The 18,868-nt window shown below is 50.4% G+C and overlaps 1 protein-coding gene across 2 annotated transcripts in view; it reads left to right on the forward strand.

Annotated features, from left to right (window-relative positions):
* DGCR8 (DGCR8 microprocessor complex subunit) overlaps positions 1-18,868 on the forward strand; it is a 36,328-nt gene continuing 17,460 nt past the window's right edge. Inside the window, exons 1-9 of one of the 2 annotated variants that reach the window (XM_046641448.1) lie at positions 1-34; positions 4,648-5,646; positions 6,121-6,280; positions 8,990-9,132; positions 9,297-9,579; positions 10,233-10,430; positions 10,690-10,791; positions 11,518-11,616; positions 13,374-13,456. In XM_046641448.1, coding sequence (XP_046497404.1) covers positions 4,927-5,646; positions 6,121-6,280; positions 8,990-9,132; positions 9,297-9,579; positions 10,233-10,430; positions 10,690-10,791; positions 11,518-11,616; positions 13,374-13,456 — 1,788 coding nt within the window. In that variant the 5' untranslated portion in view covers positions 1-34; positions 4,648-4,926. Of the gene's footprint in view, positions 35-4,647; positions 5,647-6,120; positions 6,281-8,989; positions 9,133-9,296; positions 9,580-10,232; positions 10,431-10,689; positions 10,792-11,517; positions 11,617-13,373; positions 13,457-18,868 lie in introns of those variants that run through there. The other variant, XM_046641449.1, reaches the window with a different exon arrangement.

The following is an 18,868-nucleotide window of genomic DNA, read 5'->3' on the forward strand; positions in this document are numbered from 1 at the left end:
CTGTGGCGGCTCGGGCAGGCCGCGGGCGCCGGAGGTAGGTGCGGGGCGCGAGGGGCGCCCCGCGGGCGGCGGGCGGGCGTGGGGGCCGCGCGAGGGCGCCCTTCCCGCCTCTCTCCCTCCCTCCCTTCTCTGCGGCCGCGGCGCGCGGAGCGCCGGCCTTTGTGAGGCATCATGGCCGCGGGCCTCGAGAGCGCGGCGGGCGGGCGGGCCCCGGGAGCAGCCGGGTGAGAGAGGCCCGCGCCCCGCGGGCCCGAAGCGTGGCGTCGCCTTCAGGCGGGAAAGGTACGAGCAGGGCCGCTCGCCCGGCAGCCTCCGGGAGCACAGTTTGGGGAATCTGTGAAGTCGCCCAAGTCTTTTCTGCCACCAGATGCTCGTGGATTGAGTGTCGCGCAGACGATCGGAGTGTGGCTTTATTGTAACCATGAGCGCAGTAGAAATAAATGGGAGGTGGCAACCTGTTGACAGTGATACCTGTCAAGTGTCACCAGCGGACTTGCGGTGCTTGTGGTAGGAATTGGGCTTGCCGTTTTGCATGCTTGCATGTCCCTTGTTCCCCGATGCACGACAGTCTTGTCTAAGGCTGTTGACTGTGTGAGGCCAACCACTAGGCGAGGACCCTGTTTCCCGTCACCGGGCCACGGGTGGAGTGACCCAAACCCCACCGCAGGCTGTCATTCGCCAAAGAGAGTGAATGGCCACTTGGGGTGCAGAATGTGAGGCCCCTTGGAGGATGACAAAAGGAATGGATGAGGTCATACTGCCGCTGGGTTGGGCGGGAGGCTGCAGCATGAGAGGTTTGACCGAAAGGCAGCAGCCACAGCACTGGACCATCACAGCCGGCCGGTGCCTGATGCCAGCCCAGCGAGTGGACTCCAACGAAGGGTGCTGTCCAGGCGTGTGGGTCTTGCCCTGGGCCGGGGATCCCAGGGAGCCTGCTGCGAGTCTGCTGCTGGCTCACGGTCCAGTTGGCATCCTGTGCTCACTCAGCAGAAGCATGGTGAGGCTGGCGGCCGAGAGCCCCCTTGGAGCCCTGTGTGCCAGGCGCTGTGTAGGGTGCTTCCAGGGCGGTTCTGCAGCCCAGCTGTGCCCTCAGGCAGGAAATGTGCATCTGCCTGGTTTGTCCCGTCTTGGCCTCTCTCCTAGCTGCCCTTCCCTCCTCGGTGGTCTCCTCTAGCCTCCTGGCTTTAGTGCCGTCATTGCTGCTTGACATCTCCCTCTCCCTCTCCAGCCCTGGCCTGCCTTCTCAGCTACAGCCTCACGTTTCTCCCTGCCTCTTCCACATCTCCCTGTGTTACTTTGATGCTAAGTAGCGGTGTCCAAACCAAACCCCGATCTTCACCCACCCCAAAACACTCCCCATGTTACCTTTACCACCTCAGCACACGACGTCTCTGTGCTTGAGTTTGAAGTCTCCTGGATTCCTCTCTCTCAGGCCTTTCTGCAACCCTCAGGACCATTTCTCACCACCTCCAGCTTAACGTTGGTTGGAGCCGCCCGGTGAGCCTCTTAATTCCTCTTTGTTCTCGTCCTGTTTCTCCCCTCCTCCCCTCGCCCCCAATATGTAGTTTTTCTAGACACACAGTGGTTCTTTTAAACTGCAAGATAGTGTAAAACCAAGGCAGTACAGACTGGAGCCAGCTTGCCTGGGTCATAAAGCAGCTCCACCACGTTCTAGCTGTGTGACCTTGAGTAAGTTGCTTAACTTTTCTGTCCTTAACCTTTCTCTCACAGTGCTGTGTGAGAACTAGTGACTAAAAATGCATAAAGTGCAGGGCCTGGCTGAGGGTTGGCTGCCGCTGTTGTCGTTGGGTCATGTGACCTCACTGCTTGGACTCTGCTGTCCAGTGGCTTGTGCCTCTTCAGATAAGAGCCAAAGTCCTGGTCTTGCTCTTCCTCACTGACCTGGCCTCTTCTGACTGCCCCTCCACACACTGCTCTCCCTGGCTAACCCACACTCCCACCCCAGGGCCTTTGCTCTTCTCTGTGTCACCTGGAATGTCCCTGCCCCTACCCCCACTATGCACCTGGCTCGCTCTCTTCTGCATTCGCTGACCACCCTTCTGAAGCTGCCTCCTCTTCCCCAACTCTCTGCTTTGTTTTTTCTTGAACACTTTGAGCTGTTCTTAGTCGTTACTTGTGCCTCTGTCCTGCTGAGGTGTGAGCTCTGTGGAGAAGGGCTTTCTCTGTTGTGTGTCCTCAGCATCTAGAATGGTGTGTGCCACGTGGAAGGCGTTCGGCACACACCTGTTGAGTGGATAGAGAAAGCTTACAGAGGAACAGTAAGTAACTTGCCCGAAACTGCCCTACTGCAGAGTCCTGAGCCTTGAACTGCTGCCCCTGGGCCTGGGCAGGCTTTCCTGACCTCCTAGGAGCGCACTGTCCCTCTCACGACCCCTGACCCCGCCCTGCGCCCTTCTTCCAGGTCCCTTTCGTCAGTTATTATTGTTAGTGTCTGTGCTTTGTGCCTCTACGCTGGCTGCTTTTTAACCTTTTAATATCCTGTACCAACATTTGTCTTCAGTCCTCCCATCTCCTCACTTGTCTTCATGTTTGCTTTTCGGTCTCCAGGATCGTAGATTGGCCCTCATTAGGGTCTCTGCAAACCTGCCGGGCGCTGAGGGGTTTGGTCCTGGTCTTCTTTGTGTTCTGTAGCACTGGGCGTGTGACCTGTCTGTCCTTCTCTGAGATGATCTTTCTTGGTTGCCAGGAGACTGGCCTTGCTTCATTGAGTGTTCCTTGTGCCCGTCTGCTGCAGCCTCCTCAGCGTGTACTGCAGGTCTGGGTCTCATTGTCTCCATGCTGTATTTCCTTGATCCTAAGCACTTTTGATGGGCACACCTTTGGAGGAAGTATTGTGTTAAATTCCCATTGAATTCAGAAATGAAAGGACACCTTAGAATCTAGGAAATAGAGTGACAGCACAGTGGTCATTGCCTTTCCAACTTTGTCCAGGGGGTGGGGACCTTGTTGCTTGGTCATGGTAGTGCCGCCCTCAGAGTAGATGGTCAGTGAATATTTGTCGAATGAATTAATTAAATCTAAACAAGTCTCTGGTTTTTATTTGTGTCTCCATTAAAGTACAACCACCACGCTCTGTCCCTTCCCTGTAAACTTCTTAAATGTGTGGGGTCTGCTCTCTCCTGTTCATGCTACCAGTCAGCCTGCCCCATGTGGGCGTGGGCGTGCATGTGCATATGTGCACCCACATGTGCGGCATGTTCATGTGTGTGTCTGCATGGTGTGGGAGTGTAGATGTATGCGTGTGCGTGCGTGTGTCTACATGTGCTTCTCCTGCTCTGATGCCCGGCCCTTCTGCAGACCTCCGGGTTTTCGGATTGCTCTTCTGACCTGCCTTCTGAGCCACACATCATCCCTTTTGTTGTGCTTCCTCTAGAGTAAAGCTTCTCAGAGTTGTGTTCTCAGCCCTCTTGGTCTGTATTTCCTCTCTGGATGGCCTCTCTCCTGTCGTTTGGCAACTCCTGCCTCACTCATACGTTCTGGCCCCCTGTTTCTAGGCCAGTCACAGTTCCAAAGCTGTGGCCTCAGCACCTGTCAGACAGGTCTGCCTGGAGGCTCCTTCCATTCTCCTCTGCGGGCTCCTGCCTGGATGCTGGAACACGTGTGTACCTCCAGGGGAGAAGCCTCATTCCCCTTCAGTTCCCTCTTGTCTGTTCTCCCACCTCTGCCTGGTCAGCAGTGCGCTTAGTTCTGTGTTTTCGCCGTTCTCGAGGGCTCCAGCCTTGTCACCAGAGCCCCTTTCCCACTTTTGCCTTTTGGTCTTGAGGATTGGCCCCTGTGCCTTGGGTGCAGGCACTGTGCCTAGCATAGCTATCAGTCTTCTTCCTCAAATAGTGACTAACTATGGCATGAGAGTCACTTCACCCTCCGTGGCTCCTTATTGCCCCCAGTATGGAGCCAGGCTCCAAATGACACCCAGGGCTCCCTGTGCCTTGGTTCCAGCTGTCTCCTGCAGCTCCCCCCACCAACCCTGGCCAGGCTCCCTTCCCCACAGCCACTACCCCCTCCTCTTCTGGGAACAGAACCATGCCACCTCTGGCGATCTTATCACACAGCATCACTGTCCCTATCCACGTCCCACCTTGTGGGCCCAGGAGAGCTCTGGGGTCCGGGATTGCAGAGTGCCGGGCCGTACCTCTAGGCCCTGGTGCCGCAGAGTTGAGCCAGGGGTGTGGCGCTCCCCTCTGACTGACCCAGCCCTAGCAGGTGAGTGGATTGCTGTTGCTCTGATGGCCAGAGGGAGACCGCACACCTTTTGTGTGTTCTGGAAAGGGCAGCCCTGCACCGTGTGCTTGCTTACCTGATAAACTGAGTTAGGGAAATGCTGCGGTGATGTTTAGTGTGGCTTTTTTTTGTTTAATCCCTTTGAACCGTAAGATAATACTCGTTTTGTGTTTCTGAAGTAGGAATTACAGTGGACAGTTAATAAGATATTTAACTCTGGGCTTAAATTGTAACTCAGGTTCTCAAGAAAAAAAGTAAAGTCAGTTTGTTTTGAAACCTGAAAGGTTCTCTTAGGCAGTATTATTTTAAGTTCTTTACTATACCGTTAATAGCACTTGGCTCTTTGTACCAGGGAAGTTGAAGGTTTCTGTCATTTTGTGATGATGTTTTTAAATCTCTTTGCAGGTGGAAGAAGAAAGGTGCCACTTTGGCATGAAGACAGACTCGCTTAGTCGTCAGTCATTTAAGCTGAGTGCATTGTGATTTCCAATAATTGAGGCAGTGGTTCTAAAAGCTGTCTACATTAATGAAAAGAGCAATGTGGCCAGCTTGACTAAGCCGCCAGCGTGTGCAGCGCGGGCAGGACGGCACCCGGGTCTCGACGGACTTGTGCATGTTAGCTGTATAGATTTATGTAAGGTCTTTTAAAACTCTGGTCTTTAAAATAGTCTTAACGCTTTTACTATGGAGACATATGAGAGTCCCTCTCCTCTCCCGCGTGAGCCCGCAGGAGAAGTGGTGATGGAGAACCGAGCTTGCCCCCTCCAAGCGCTGCCCCGTGAACAGTCTCCACCACCTCCCCTGCAAACGTCCAGTGATGCAGAGGTAATGGACGTTGGCTCTGGTGGTGATGGACAGGCCGAACCCCCTGCTGAGGACTCGCTCAACTTCTACGGAGCTTCTCTTCTCTCCAAAGGATCCTTCTCTAAGGCCCGCCTCCTCATAGACCCGAACTGTAGTGGCCACAGCCCGCGCACCGCCCGGCACGCACCTGCGGTCCGGAAGTTCTCCCCTGACCTTAAGTTGCTTAAGGATGTAAAGATTAGTGTGAGCTTTACCGAGAGCTGCAGGAGTAAGGACAGGAAGGTGCTGTACACAGGAGTGGAGCGCGACGCTCGTGCAGAGTGCGGTCGGGCCCTTAGCCCTGTCAGTGGAGACGTGCATGCTTGTCCCTTTGGCGGGAGTGTTGGTAATGGGATCAGTGTAGGGGGTGAGAGTGCTGATAAGAAGGATGAGGAGAATGAGCTGGAGCAGGAAAAGAGAGTGGAGTATGCAGTGCTGGATGAGGTAGAAGATTTTACTGACAATTTGGAGCTAGATGAAGAAGGAGCAGGCGGGTTCACGGCTAAAGCCATCGTGCAGAGAGACAGAGTGGATGAAGAGGCCTTGAATTTCTCCTATGAGGTATGTCAGCAGCCCCTCCTTTGGGGTGTTCTTGGCAAATCCCAAAGAGAAGTGTTTGGGAATGGCAACATCTTTTGAAAGCTGATATTGCAGAGAAAAAAGATACAACCCAGATGAGGAGGAATAATGTTAAGGTGGAAAAGAGAAAGCTCTAAAGAGTCCCGATTTTTAAACTTTCCTAATGAAAAGTTTAGCCGACAGGTTGACCTTGTCCCCGTTACCTGACCTGAGCTGAGTTGGAAGGTGCTGCTGAGAAGGCTCCCTGGTGGGGTGTGCACCGGACCAAGCGTGTTGGTTTCTGTTGTTGGTGTTTTCCCGTTCGTCGTTGAGATGATCACGTACCATAAAGGCACACCTAGGCCCCCTTGACAGTGCCTTGTTTCTGTGTCCATTCTCACAAATGCTGTTAAGCTTGCCCATGGTGCAGGAACGCGGGCGCCGGGGGCCATGGGGTCTGAACAGCATGTTTTGCAGGATGATTTTGACAACGATGTTGATGCTCTGCTGGAAGAGGGCCTTTGTGCTCCCAAAAAGAGACGAATGGAGGAGAAATACGGAGGAGACAGCGACCATCCGTCTGATGGAGAGACAAGCGTGCAGCCAATGATGACCAAGATTAAAACAGTACTCAAAAGTAAGTCGCCAAGTCAGAGGCGCTGCATGTCCCCAGGGCAGCAGAAGTGCAAGTGGAGAGCCCCAGGGCGCCGGGCGGTCTGGGCAGCGGGCTTGTGTTTTAGGGCACGGTAGTCACGTGTGGCGAAGGGAGGACAGGCTGCAGGATGCACCCGATGCAGCGGCCCAGGTGCCGATCCTGGTGTGTGCTGTGGGAGCCACGCAGTGGCTGGTGTTGTGCGGAGGAGCAGGGAAGGGACCTCTGAGGAGGGGACGTTGGTGTGTGCTGGGAGACTGGCAGCCAGTGGGTGTGGAGGCTGAGGCCAGAGGTGGGTGCTCAGCCCCCGTGGCGGATGATGGTCGTGGTCTGGGTTCTGGATTCCATGCTGAGTGTCAGGGCAAGCCGCTAGAAGCAGGCAGATGTTGGTACACAATTTTTGTCTAAAAGCACAGCTCCTGTGGCCTCAGCATGGCTGGTGCATACACTTCGGGTGGATAGGGTGGGAGCTCCTGGGTACAGGTAGAGGTGTGCCAAAGGTGCAGGCAGTGGGATTTGCACTTGGGCTTGGGGACAATGGGGAGAGTAGTCGAGAGGTGCCTAGAGTTGTGCCTGTGTAGTGACTTCACCAATGCGATGCTGGTCTGAGAGGAGTTGGTGTCAGTTTCTATCTCTCCTGGCCGGGAGATGCCTTTGAGTGTCCAGGTGAGATGTCAGGCTGGGCACTTGGGCAGTGAAGAGGGGCTGAAGAGACGTGGGGACTTGGGTACACAGGTGACACCTTCGGCTGAGGGCCAAGGTGCAGAAAGTGGTAAGGCATCACAGGGGGAAATCGAGGGGCAGGTGGTGTGTGGTCTCCTCTGGCTGCAGAACAGGTATGTCAGCCATGCTGGGTGTCACGTGTCTGCCCATGTCAGCTAGTGTTAGAACAGGACAGGTGTTGGGTTCACTGGTTGCAGACGGAGATGAACCTGGGGCCTCAGCTTCTGGGAAGTGGGGGCAGTCTTTCCCTCGGTGCCTCTGGAAGTTTAACTTTGTGCTCTCTGTGTAGCTTCAGCAGTCTCACTCTGAGCAGATGAGCTGAGAACGTCCTGAGCAGCCCCCAGCGTAGCAGTGTGCCTGGCTATGACTTCAGGTGCCTGCAGCGGCACTGCTGTGCCTTTCTGTAGCCTCCTCTTCCACTTAGCTGCCTGGCAGGCTGCCCGGCAGTGCTGCCTCCCTCCCAGGAGCTGCAGTGTGAGCCTTATGCTCACAGACTCCCTGTGGGCTGCATGGGAGTTCTACTGGTGGCCGGGTCCACTTTGTGACTGCTCATTGTCTCAAATGAGTGGCCCAGATGCACTTGTGTCCTGTGTTGTGCTTGGCTCTTATTTTGTTTCGTTCTCCTTCTCCTGCCTTAGCCCAAAGCTGGTGTAAGGTGGCTCCGTGTTGGCCCTAGCACCCGGTGAGAGTGCCTGATGGAGTCTGTGCAGCACTCCTTCCTGGGGGCTGTCCTGACACCAGCCATTGGCCAGTGTCAGCCATGTGTGTGTGTTAGGCCTGGGGTCAGTGATGCTGGGTGGGGACCTGGCACTGGGGTGCCATTCCCTTTTCCTTGAGAGTCATTGGTGCCTTTTTTGTCACTATGTATTTATTTTTTATTTAACTTTTTTTGAGGAAGATTAGCCCTGAGCTAACATCTGCCACCAATGCTCCTCTTTTTTCTGCTGAGGAAGACTGGCCCTGAGGTAACACCTGTGCCCATTTTCCTCTATTTTACGTGGGATGCCTACCCCAGCATGGCTTGACAGCAGTGCGTAGGTCCGCACCCGGGATCCAAACCTGCGAACCCCTGGCCGCTGAAGTGGAACGTGTGAACTTAACCGCTTCACCACCGGGCCAGCCCCATGTATATTTTCTTTTAGACTTCGCTTGCTTTTTTCCTTTGTTTTAAGTTTTTAACTTGCTCCAGTATCTGCAAGAAAATTAAGTCTTAGTTAAATCTTTGCCTTGTGCTTTTCCCAGCAACCAGGCCTGTGAGCAGCAGGTATTAAGTGGATAACAAGTTTTGAGCTTTTTTTTATGACTGCCTGTAAAGTGAGGAAGGAGTTGAGATAGTGTGTTAAAACTGATTTAGAATTTATTAATTTGCAGCAGTGTTTCCGTATGCTAGTGAGAGTGTGCAGCTCAGGTCCAGTGCAGACTTGTCAGCTGGTCACGGAGCAGTGGTTGACAGACATGCAATTTATTAGCAAAGCGTACCCAGCTCCTGGGTTGTCTGAGCCGTGGCCATGGCAGGCAGGTGAGGAGTGGAGTGTACATGGTGCTCACTAGCTGGGGAGGCAGCAGCTGAGGCTAGGACTTGTGTCTTGCAGAACCCCGTTCCAGGCTCCTTCATGCACCATATGTTGTTCTAGGCCCAGGATTCCAGCATTGAGCAGGGTGGACAGCTTCCTGCTGTCACAGAGGGACTTGGATTCTCTGGGTTAGACCCCGGGAAACAAGGACACCAGTACTGAGCACAGTTTGGAGTGCAAGAGGTGCCGAGCAGCAGGCACTGAGCTACAGGTGGGGCTGGGATAGGCTCTCTGGTAGAAGGGGTGGGCCACTCCCCTACTGCCCTAGTCCTTAGGGGTTCTTTTCAATATTTGGCCAACTTCTAAGTTTTTATCTGCCATATGTCATAATTTTTAAACATCCCGACAATTCTAAGTGTTTTCAAGAGATTGTAGGATGTCCTTGTCTTCTGTGCAGGTCGTGGCCGCCCACCTACGGAACCATTGCCCGACGGGTGGATCATGACATTCCATAACTCCGGAGTCCCCGTGTACCTACACAGAGAGTCCCGGGTGGTCACCTGGTCCAGGCCGTACTTCTTGGGAACGGGAAGCATACGGGTAGGGGGCGCGCCAGTCGTGAATTTAGTCTTGTAAGTTCACAGACCAAATATGCTTGTCTGCACACAACTATATCATAGCCAAGTAGTGGCAGGTGAAAGGCATCGGTTATTCAGACTTTCAGGGTCATCCTTGTAATCTTGTTGCAATTTCACTATCCACAGAAACATGACCCTCCTCTGAGTAGCATCCCTTGTCTACATTACAAGAAAATGAAGGACAATGAGGAGAGAGAGCAGAACAGCGAGCTTACCCCAAGTGGGGAGGTGTCCCTTGTCAAGCCGCTGAGCCGATCTGCAGAGCTGGAGTTCCCCCTGGAAGAGCCTGACACTGTGGGGGCCGACCCAGGGCCCCCAGATGAGAAGGACCCGCTGGGGGCCGAGGCTGCCCCTGGGGCCCTGGGGCAGGTGAAGGCCAAAGTCGAGGTGTGCAAAGACGAATCGGTTGGTAAGTTTCCGCAGTGAACTGTCTTCCCCCTTGCTGGCCAGGACCTGTCTGCGGGCATGCTGCATTCCACGCCTTCCCTGTGGTCTCCTTCCTCCTGCTGAAGGCCATTTGTTCCTCCTGTTTGTGAGGAAGGGACTGTGCTAGGGACCCCTGTCCACTCCTGTCTAGTTGGAAAGGCCCGTCTCCCTGATCCTCGGGAGTCTTGAGCTCTAGGTGCTCAGAGTGAGCTTTTTCAATCCGTGGAGGCAGCGCTGGGGACCTCTGCCACTGTTATGTGGACATTTCCCTCTTCTCAAGTCACAGTTGCTTTGAGGATGTGTGTGGGTGTTTCTCATTCTCTCTCCTGTGTCTTTGAGCTTAGTTCTGCCCATTTGAGTAGTAGTTGTCTCTTCGCTGCAGGGCAGGCTGTTTGAGCCCACCTGCTGAATGTTTTTCAAAGAGAGGACTTTGCATGTTCAGGATTTCCGATTGTATCTTGCTGCCCTGCCTGTCTCATAACTCCTGCGTGTGAGGGGTCCTAGAAGAGCTAGGAGGGAGGTGTGGGGCACTGTTCCTGAGGAAGGGGGCCTGTCACTGTCGCACTCACTGGGCAGAGGAAGCATGACTCTTACATTGAAGATGAGTAATCTCATCCTCTGGTAAACCTCATTCAGATCTTGAGGAGTTTCGGAACTACCTGGAGAAGCGCTTTGACTTCGAGCAAGTTACTGTGAAGAAATTCAGGACTTGGGCTGAGCGGCGACAGTTCAACAGAGAGATGAAACGCAAACAGGCTGAGTCCGAGAGGCCCATCCTGCCAGCCAATCAGAAGCTCATCACTCTATCTGTGCAAGATGCACCCACAAAGAAAGGTGAGTGAGGCTGGTAAATTTTAACATTGGCAGACTGGTTGTACTATTATTTTTCATTTCATGTTCTTAGAATGTATGCTTTGTGTGTGAGTTGCATTGAATTCCAAGCTTGTGTTTGTCCTTTGAATGCAGAGGTCCACCGCATTCATGGTGGTGAGCCCCTGATTCAGTGACTCCGTAACTTGCATGGTGTCAGGTCCTGAGTGCTAGCTTGTGGTGGGTCTTAATGCTGTTGCTGAGGTGGTCTTTCTTGTCACAGAGTTTGTCATTAACCCCAATGGGAAATCAGAGGTCTGCATCCTGCACGAGTATATGCAGCGTGTCCTCAAGGTCCGCCCCGTGTATAATTTCTTTGAATGTGGTAAGTTTGACCTTCCCCATCTCTGTCATGAACAGTCACATGCGTCACTTTGGTCACGGCTGGGGAGGCGGGAGCTGACCATTGGCCCCACTCTTTTGGGAAAGGGATGAAAGGGAAGGGCAAGGAGAAGCGTGTTGCAGGTAGGCGGTGGGTCATTTTCACGGAACGGGTCCTGTCGGAGGCTGAATCCTCTGCTTTCCACACTGCCTTCCTCTTGTCTAGCCCCGGCTGCCTTGCTCTGAGGAAGGCCTTCCTCCTGTGTCTCCCAGTCGCCCTAGGCCTGCCCTTCCCACTTGCTGTCTCTGTGGTTGTCCTCATCACACCTTTGTGGAATCCAGTTTCTCCTCCCCTTGGAAGCCAGAACCTAGGCGTTTCTCCTCATTTTCCTTGTTGTTTCTTTGGCTCACAACATCTGTGCATCCCTACCCCTCACAGTCCTCTGTCCGTCTTTCTCAGACATTGGTCCCTGTCCCTGGTGCCCTCTGGCCTCCTGTTTCCCCTCCAGCTCCCTATTCCATGGTCCCCCGTTTCCTTTGATTTTCCTGGTCTCTGCCTGCTGCCTCTCCCTCGGCTCCATCTCCATGCCTCAGAGCTTCCCGGCCTCTGCCTTCCAGCAGCAGCCTTGACCCCACCTTGTCTGTTGGTGTGAGCAGATTGTGTGTATGCGTGTGTGTACACTTGTAATGTCTTGGCAAGTGTGTTTAAAACAGTAATTTTAATTTTAAGAGAACCCAAGTGAGCCTTTTGGTGCCTCGGTGACCATTGATGGTGTGACCTATGGATCTGGAACTGCAAGCAGCAAAAAACTTGCGAAGAATAAAGCTGGTAATGTGCCTGCTTGGGTGTCAGAGAACCATGCTGCTCGCCGTGTGTGCCCCTCCCCTTGGCTAGGGAGGGCTGAGCAGCAGCCCAGGTGGGAGGGGTGTTGGGGGGACAAATCCATTTTATTTGTGTAACCACTTACTTGGATTTTTTAAATTATGTGCTCACTGGAAAAGATTCAAGTAGAGAAAGTAAAATGTGAGAAATAAAAGTGGACGGTCGTTTCCCCACTCAGTGGCAGCTGGGCTGGAGTCTCCTGCTCTCACCCGGCTGCTCACAGACGGTGGGGTGTGCTCAGCGCCAACTGGCTGTGCCGGGCACACGCTCTGGAGTGGGTTTGTATTTAAACCGAGCAAAACGTGGGTATGCTAGGAGACGGCGAACAGACAGATCGGCATGCTGTCAGCATTCTCCGCGAGTGGTTTTTACATTTGAGGATGATTTCCTGAGTCCTTCAGACTCCGTACTTGGGACTGCCACTCACTGAACAGGGCATTGCAGGTGTCTGGAAAAGCTTGTTTTATGGTTGAAACCCATCGCTCTTTTTGACCATGTACTTGATGTTTGCTTTCATGCCCAGCACTAGTAATTGTTGACATTCTTTTCCAAAAGCCATTTTGCCCCAGTTATTTTGCCTCTTCTGGGGAGTGGACCACAATGCCAGGTGGTTGTTGGGTGCACCCCAGACCCTGGCACTCACACATCGATTCTTGTGGTTTCTGCTATTGCCGTGTTGTCTTCAGAGCGGCTCTGCCCTTTACAAAGTGTGAAGTGTGTCAGTTTTATCACAGGCTCACTGAGTCTCGGGGTCAGTGAGAGTGTTTTTGCTCACTGGACTCAGAGTTCCCTTGGTGTTGCTCTCTTTTGATGGTATATACTGAGGATGATTGGAACAATACATTGCTGTCTGCCATTCCTCTGTGAGGCTGTGCTGGGCTCACATACTCTGGCCTGGTCTCCAGGAAGGCCTGCTGTCCGTTTTAGAGAGCTTCTGCCAAAAAACTTTTTCAGCTCAACAAACTGCCTGTTACCAGGGTGTGGAGCAGATCACCTGTGGAGTGGGGCCCCAGTGTGTGGGTGGAGACATCCTAGTGGGAGGGCCTGCTGTGCTCCTCCCACGTGCAGAGATCCACGTCCTCCACCTAGACCCCAGCTGCTCTCTGCACACCTGTGCTCCAGCGTTCGGCAGGCATTGACAGCCCTGCAGGTTCAGGCTGTTGCACACATTCCCTGCCTTCCCCCGGGGCCCTGCCTCCCTCTCCAAGTGGCGAATGGCAGCTTCGTTCACTCGGGCGCCTTTGTCCAGCTTCAGGCATCCCTGTATTCTTCCCTGCGCACACTTTCTTCACAGTATCCATGTGATCTGGCTGCTTCTCCCTGCCACTCACAGCAGCCTGATCAGGCCTCAGTCGTCCCTACTTGGTCCAGGTCCTGCTGAACCATTTGCCCGCACGCCACCACTGTGATTCCTCCTACCGGCGGATCTCCTTTCCTCCTTCACCTGCTACAAGTGCCTCAGGGCGAAAGCTTGTGAGGCTGCCCGCAGCCTGATGCTTGCCCCACTGCCTCCTTTCCTCAGGACGTCCTTTCTTCCATGCTTTGTTGTCCTTGCCTCTAAAATGCTGTTGCTTCCCAGGGCCCTTGCTCCCCTCTGAGCTGTGGGGACCCTGGCCCTGCACAAGAGCCAGCGTGCAGCTCACTCAGGAGTCAGGAAGTAGGCTGGGCCCAAGCCCTCACCCTCAGGGTTTTTCTTTTCATAGCCCGAGCTACGCTGGAAATCCTCATCCCTGACTTTGTTAAACAGACATCTGAGGAGAAGCCCAAAGACAGTGAAGAGCTCGAGGTGAGTGTGTGGCACTGCCCTGTTAGTGCGGGCTGCACAGGGGTTTAATCACCCCAGCCCCAGGGGACTCTGTTAACTATAGGGGAGGAACAACATTCCTCTACCCTCTGGGTCCTTCTGGCTGGGCTGCAAATTAAATTGACACAAGACAGAATAACAGGAGGAAATCAAACAAGTTTAATAATTTGAGAAATTCAACATTTTGTGAGAAACTCACCAAAATGTGAGAACATGGGAGAAACTCAAGAAACTGTATAACTTGCCAAAATGGCCGAGGTGCCAACTTAAATGTCATCTTCAGCTAAAGACAAAGGAGAATGTTGGGGGTAGTGGTTTGGGACTTCTACGGGGAGGAAGGCAACACTTATGGAAAGGGAAATGTAAATGGGCCAAATTACGGACAGTGTGACCTGAGAGACACGTTTTATGTGACATTACAATTCTCTTATGGTATTAGCTCCTTCCTGGAACAGGCCCTTATATTTTGAATTCTTTTAGGCACTTACAAGGGAAGTCAAAGTTTCTTTCAGAGTCTTCTGTTCTTAAAAATAGTCAAGCCAAAGAGAGACTTTGGAGTGGCCAATTCTGATCCCCCACAATATTTCATAAAAGAAACTTCTTGTTTTTGTGCGAGCAGGGGAAAAAATGTCATTTTTGTCAGAGATTTTTGTCTCCTCCATCTTGCAGTGGGAGGTAAGAAGTTGTGGGTGCAAATAAATGTATTTGGAAGTAAATCAGCTCTCCCCTTACAGTAGATCCACGGTGGGAATGAATCTTTGAGGCAGAATCTACAAAAGTTAGGTTGTTCTAGGGGCTGGCCCGGTGGCATAGTGGTTAAGTTCATGCGCTCCGCTTTGGTGGCCTAGGATTCACAGGTTCGGATCCTGGGTGCAGACCTACACACTGCTCATGAAGCCACGCTGTGGCAGTGTCCCACACAAAATAGAGGAAGATTGGCACAGATGTTAGCTCAGCGACAATCTTCCTTAAGCAAAAAGAGGAAGATTGGCAACAGATGTTAGCACTGAGCCAATCTTCCTCAAAAGGAAAAAAGAAGTTAGATTGTTATTTATATTAAGAACCATTTAAAGTATTTCTAAACCTTTTTGGGTAAATATGATTCCAGTGTTATTTGTAGCAAGGGCTTCTCAAACTTTGACTCCATTCTTTCTTTATAGCAGCTTAATTGTTAATATAATTTACATACCATTAATTTTGTCCTTTTAAATTGTACAGTTTGGTGGATTTTTGTATATTCAGAGGAACAACCATCACAACAATCTAATCTTGGGATATTTTCATCACTCCAAAAAGAAACCTTCTACCTGTTAGCAGTCACTCCCAATTCTCCTGGTTGCCCAGCCCCTCACCCCTGGCAACCACTAATCTACTTTCTGTTTCTATGGATTTGCCAGTTTTGGATATTTCATGTCAATGAAATTGTACAACGTGTGGTCCTTTGTGGCTTCTTTCAGTTAGCATGCTGTATTAGCTGTGGGTTTTCTCAGATTGAGAAAGTTTCCTCCTCCTCCTGGTTTGCTGAGTTTTTGTCAGGAATGGATGTTGGATTTTGCTCGTTTTCCAGTTCTCCTGCATTTCCTTTGTTTCTTGTCCCGTGTGTTTTGGACTAGCAATTCACTTAGGTAGTTTTCTATGCTGGTCTTCTTAGTTTTCTCCTTATTTATCATTTGTGTCTCTGTTCTGATAATTTGTTTAGTGGTTACCATGTGGTTTGTATAAAAAATGTCATGGATAGTCTATTTTCTGATGGCCTCTTATTTCCTTAGACTAAGCTGGTTCCATCCCTTTCCTCTTCCCCTTTTAAGTTGTTATGGCTACATCTTATTTCACCTTGTGAGTTTGTGGTTAAAATGACAAGATTATATTTATTCTTGGTGTTTCCCTGCACTTCATCTTTAATGTTATGCTTAAGCATTTGCTAACCTGTTCTGATGGAGAGTGGCAATTTTCTGATTTTGTCTTTCTGCTTATCTCCTTGCTCGGGGTTTTGTAACCCCTTTCCTTTTTTTTTCAGGTATGAGGGCCTTCCTGAGGATTTCTTGTGGTAGGGGTCTTGTGGCAATGAACTCCCTTAACCTTTGTCTATCTGGGAAAGTTTTTATTTCTCCATCATATTTGAAGGAGATTTTCCCTGGATAGAATATTGTTGGCTGAAAGATTTTGTCTTTCAGAATTTTGACTGCATCATTCCGTTCTCTCCTAGCCTGTAAGGTTTCTGCTGGCAGCGTGATAGGGGTTCCTTTGTAGGTTATTTTCTTCTGCCTTGCTGCCCTTAATATTTTCTGTTTGTTGTTGACTTTTGCCAGCTTTACTACTATATGCCTTGGAGTTGGTCTTTTTACATTGATGAAGTGTGGAGATCTCTTGGCTTCTGCCTCATGGATTTCCAACTCCCTCCCTGGGTTTGGGAAGTTCTCAGCTATTATTTCTTTAAACAGGCTTTCTGCTGCATTCTCTTCTCCCTCTGGGATACCTATAATCCTTATGTTGCATTTCCTAATTGAGTCGGATATTTCTCGGAGAGTTTCTTCATTTCTTTTTAGTCTTGATTCTCTCTCCTCCTCTATCTGAAAGCACTTCTATATTCCTGTCCTCCAGACTGCTAATTCTGTCCTCCATAATATCAGTCCTACTGTTCAGGGAGTCCAAATTTTTCTTTATCTCATCCATTGTGTTTCTCATTTGGAAGTAAATCAGCTCTCCCCTTACAGTAGATCCACGGTGGGAATGAATCTTTGAGGCAGAATCTACAAAAGTTAGGTTGTTCTAGGGGCTGGCCCAGTGGCATTTCTAACGTTTCTGATCGGTGGTTCTTTATAGTTTCAAGCTCTTTTGTGACGTAGCTTCTGAACTCATTGAGTTGTCTTTCTTCATTCTCTTTTAACTCGTTGAGTTTTTTAATGATACCTATTTTGAATTCTTTGTCATTTAGGTTATTGATTTCTGTGTCTTCAGGATTGTTTTCTGGGTACTTGTCATTTTCCTTCTGTTCTGGAGACTTAATATATTTTTTCATACTGCTTGACGGCTGGATTTGTTTCTCTGCATGGAGATAAGAGTTTGGTTACTGCTTCCACTTGCTACTGGGAGGAAGGGGCAGGAGCTGTGTAATCTGTGCCCACTAGGATCCCTGTCAGCTGTTCCTGACTGGGCCTGGGACACTCCTTGGGATTGCAGTGGCCCTGTGAGGTCCCCCACCAACTGTGGGAACAATCAGGGGCTCTGAGTTGCTGCCACCTGCCCCCACAGCCCTGCCTTGATGCGCTCCCCCCTCAGGGACTGCAGTGGTGTTATGGGCTTTTGAGGCAACTGGGAGCTTGTTCGCCCAGACTTGCAGCTCTGCTCGCATCTGGTCCTAGGTTGCACCAGCCTTTGAGCTTGGTGGGCAGGGTGTCCCCACTGGGATGGAGGCTGAGTCGCTCTCTGGGGCCATGGAGGGACCATGGACTTTCCCACTGGACCTAGGAGCGACCACACTGGGGCTCAGGGTTGTCACTGCCCACTCCCACTGTCCCGCTGGGTCTCACTTGCCCCTTCTGAGCTGCAGCAGAGCTATGGGCGTTTCAGGCAGCTGGGGGTTTGTTTTCCCAGACTTGCAGCTGCGCCGTGTCTGCTCCTAGGTTGCACTGGCCTTTTGTGCTTGGTGGGCAGGGCCTCCCTACTGGATCTGAGCCTCCCTGGGGCTGCGGTGGGCCTGTGGGTTTTCCTGCTGGTCCAGAGAGCAATCACAGGGGGCTCAGGGATGCTGTCACCTGTTTCCACAGTCGCACCGAGGCGCACGCCCTCTCAGGGCTGCGGTGGTGCTATGAGTGCTTCAGCTGGGAGAGCAGTCGCTCGTGGGTACTGGGCTTTCTGGGGGCCACAAAGTTCTCACCCATCTCCCTCTCCCCTGGGGCAGTCCATTCACCAATGTATAGCAGCGTGGGTCTCTTCAGCATCCTGAGGTGCTGTGTAAGTATCCTCTATTGATCAGTGCATGTTCATTTAGTTGTAGTTCAAAGGGAGAGACAAAGGGAACTGCTCACTCTGCCATGTTGCTGACGTCACTTGTGATCTGGATGTTGGATTTTGTCAAATATTTTTCCTACCTCTGTTGAGATGATTGTATGAGTTTTGTCTTGTATTTTACTAATATGGTGGTGTAATATATTGGTTTTTGAATGTTAAACCAACCTTGACTTCCTGGATAATCCTACTTGGTCATGGTATATAATTGTTTTTATGTGTTGCTGGATTTCATTTGCTAGTTTTTTGTTAAGGACTTTTGTAGCTATATATTTGTAAGGGATACTGGTCTGTAGTTTTCTTTTCTTGTGATATCTTTGTCTGATGTTGGTATTGGGATGATACTGGCTTCATAGAATGAGTTAGAAAGTGTTCCTTCCTCTTCCATTGTGTGGGATAGTTTGTGAAAGATTAGTATTAATTTATTAAATACTTGATAGAATTCACCACTGGAACCATCTGGACCTCGACTTTTCTTTATTTGAAGTTATTTAATTACTAATTCTTTTTACTTGTTATACATCTACAGCTGTGCATTGCTTAAGGACCAGGATACATCCTGAGAAACATGTCCTTAGGCTATTTCGTTGTTGTCCAAATATCGCAGAATGTGCACTTACACAGACCTTGATGGTATAGCTGACTATACATCTCAGTTGTATGGTACTAATTGTATGTGATCCCTGTCGTATATGTGGTCTGTTGTTGACTGAAACCTTGCTGTGTGGCACGTGACTATATTCAGATCTCCTGTTCCTTCTTGAGCCAGTTTTGGGACTTTTTGTCTCACTGGGAATTTTTCCATTTGATCTAGGTCATCTGATTCATTAGCATTCATTTGTTCATAGTACTCCCTTATCCTTTTTATTTTGGTAAGGTTGCTGTGTCCCTGCTTTCATTCCTGATTTTAGTAGTTTGAATCTCTCTTTTCTCTTGGTCAGTCTAAAGTTTTGTCAATGTTGATCTTTTCAAAGATCCAACTTCTGGTTTTGTTGATTATTCCTATTGGTTTTATATTCTCTATTTCATTTATTTCTGCTCTGGCCTTTATTATTTCCTTTATTCTGCCAGCCTTGGGGTTTAGTTTGTTCTTTTTTAGTGTCTTAAGGTTTGGGTATTGATCTGAGATCTTCTTTTCAAATATGGAATTTACAGCTGTACATTTTCTTCTAGAACCACTTTGTGCAGCCCACAATCTTTAGTGTGTTGTGTTTTTGTTTTCATTCATCTCAAAGTATTTTTCTAATTTCCCTTGTGATTTCTTCTTTGAACCATTGGATATTTTGAGAAGGTTTACTTTTAATATATTTCTGAATTTCCAAAATTTCATTTAGTTATTGATTTTTAATTTAATTCCATTGTGGTTTGAAAACATAGTTTCTATGA

Source organism: Equus quagga, chromosome 15, assembly GCF_021613505.1.
Source record: "Equus quagga isolate Etosha38 chromosome 15, UCLA_HA_Equagga_1.0, whole genome shotgun sequence".
Lineage (NCBI taxonomy): Eukaryota > Metazoa > Chordata > Mammalia > Perissodactyla > Equidae > Equus > Equus quagga.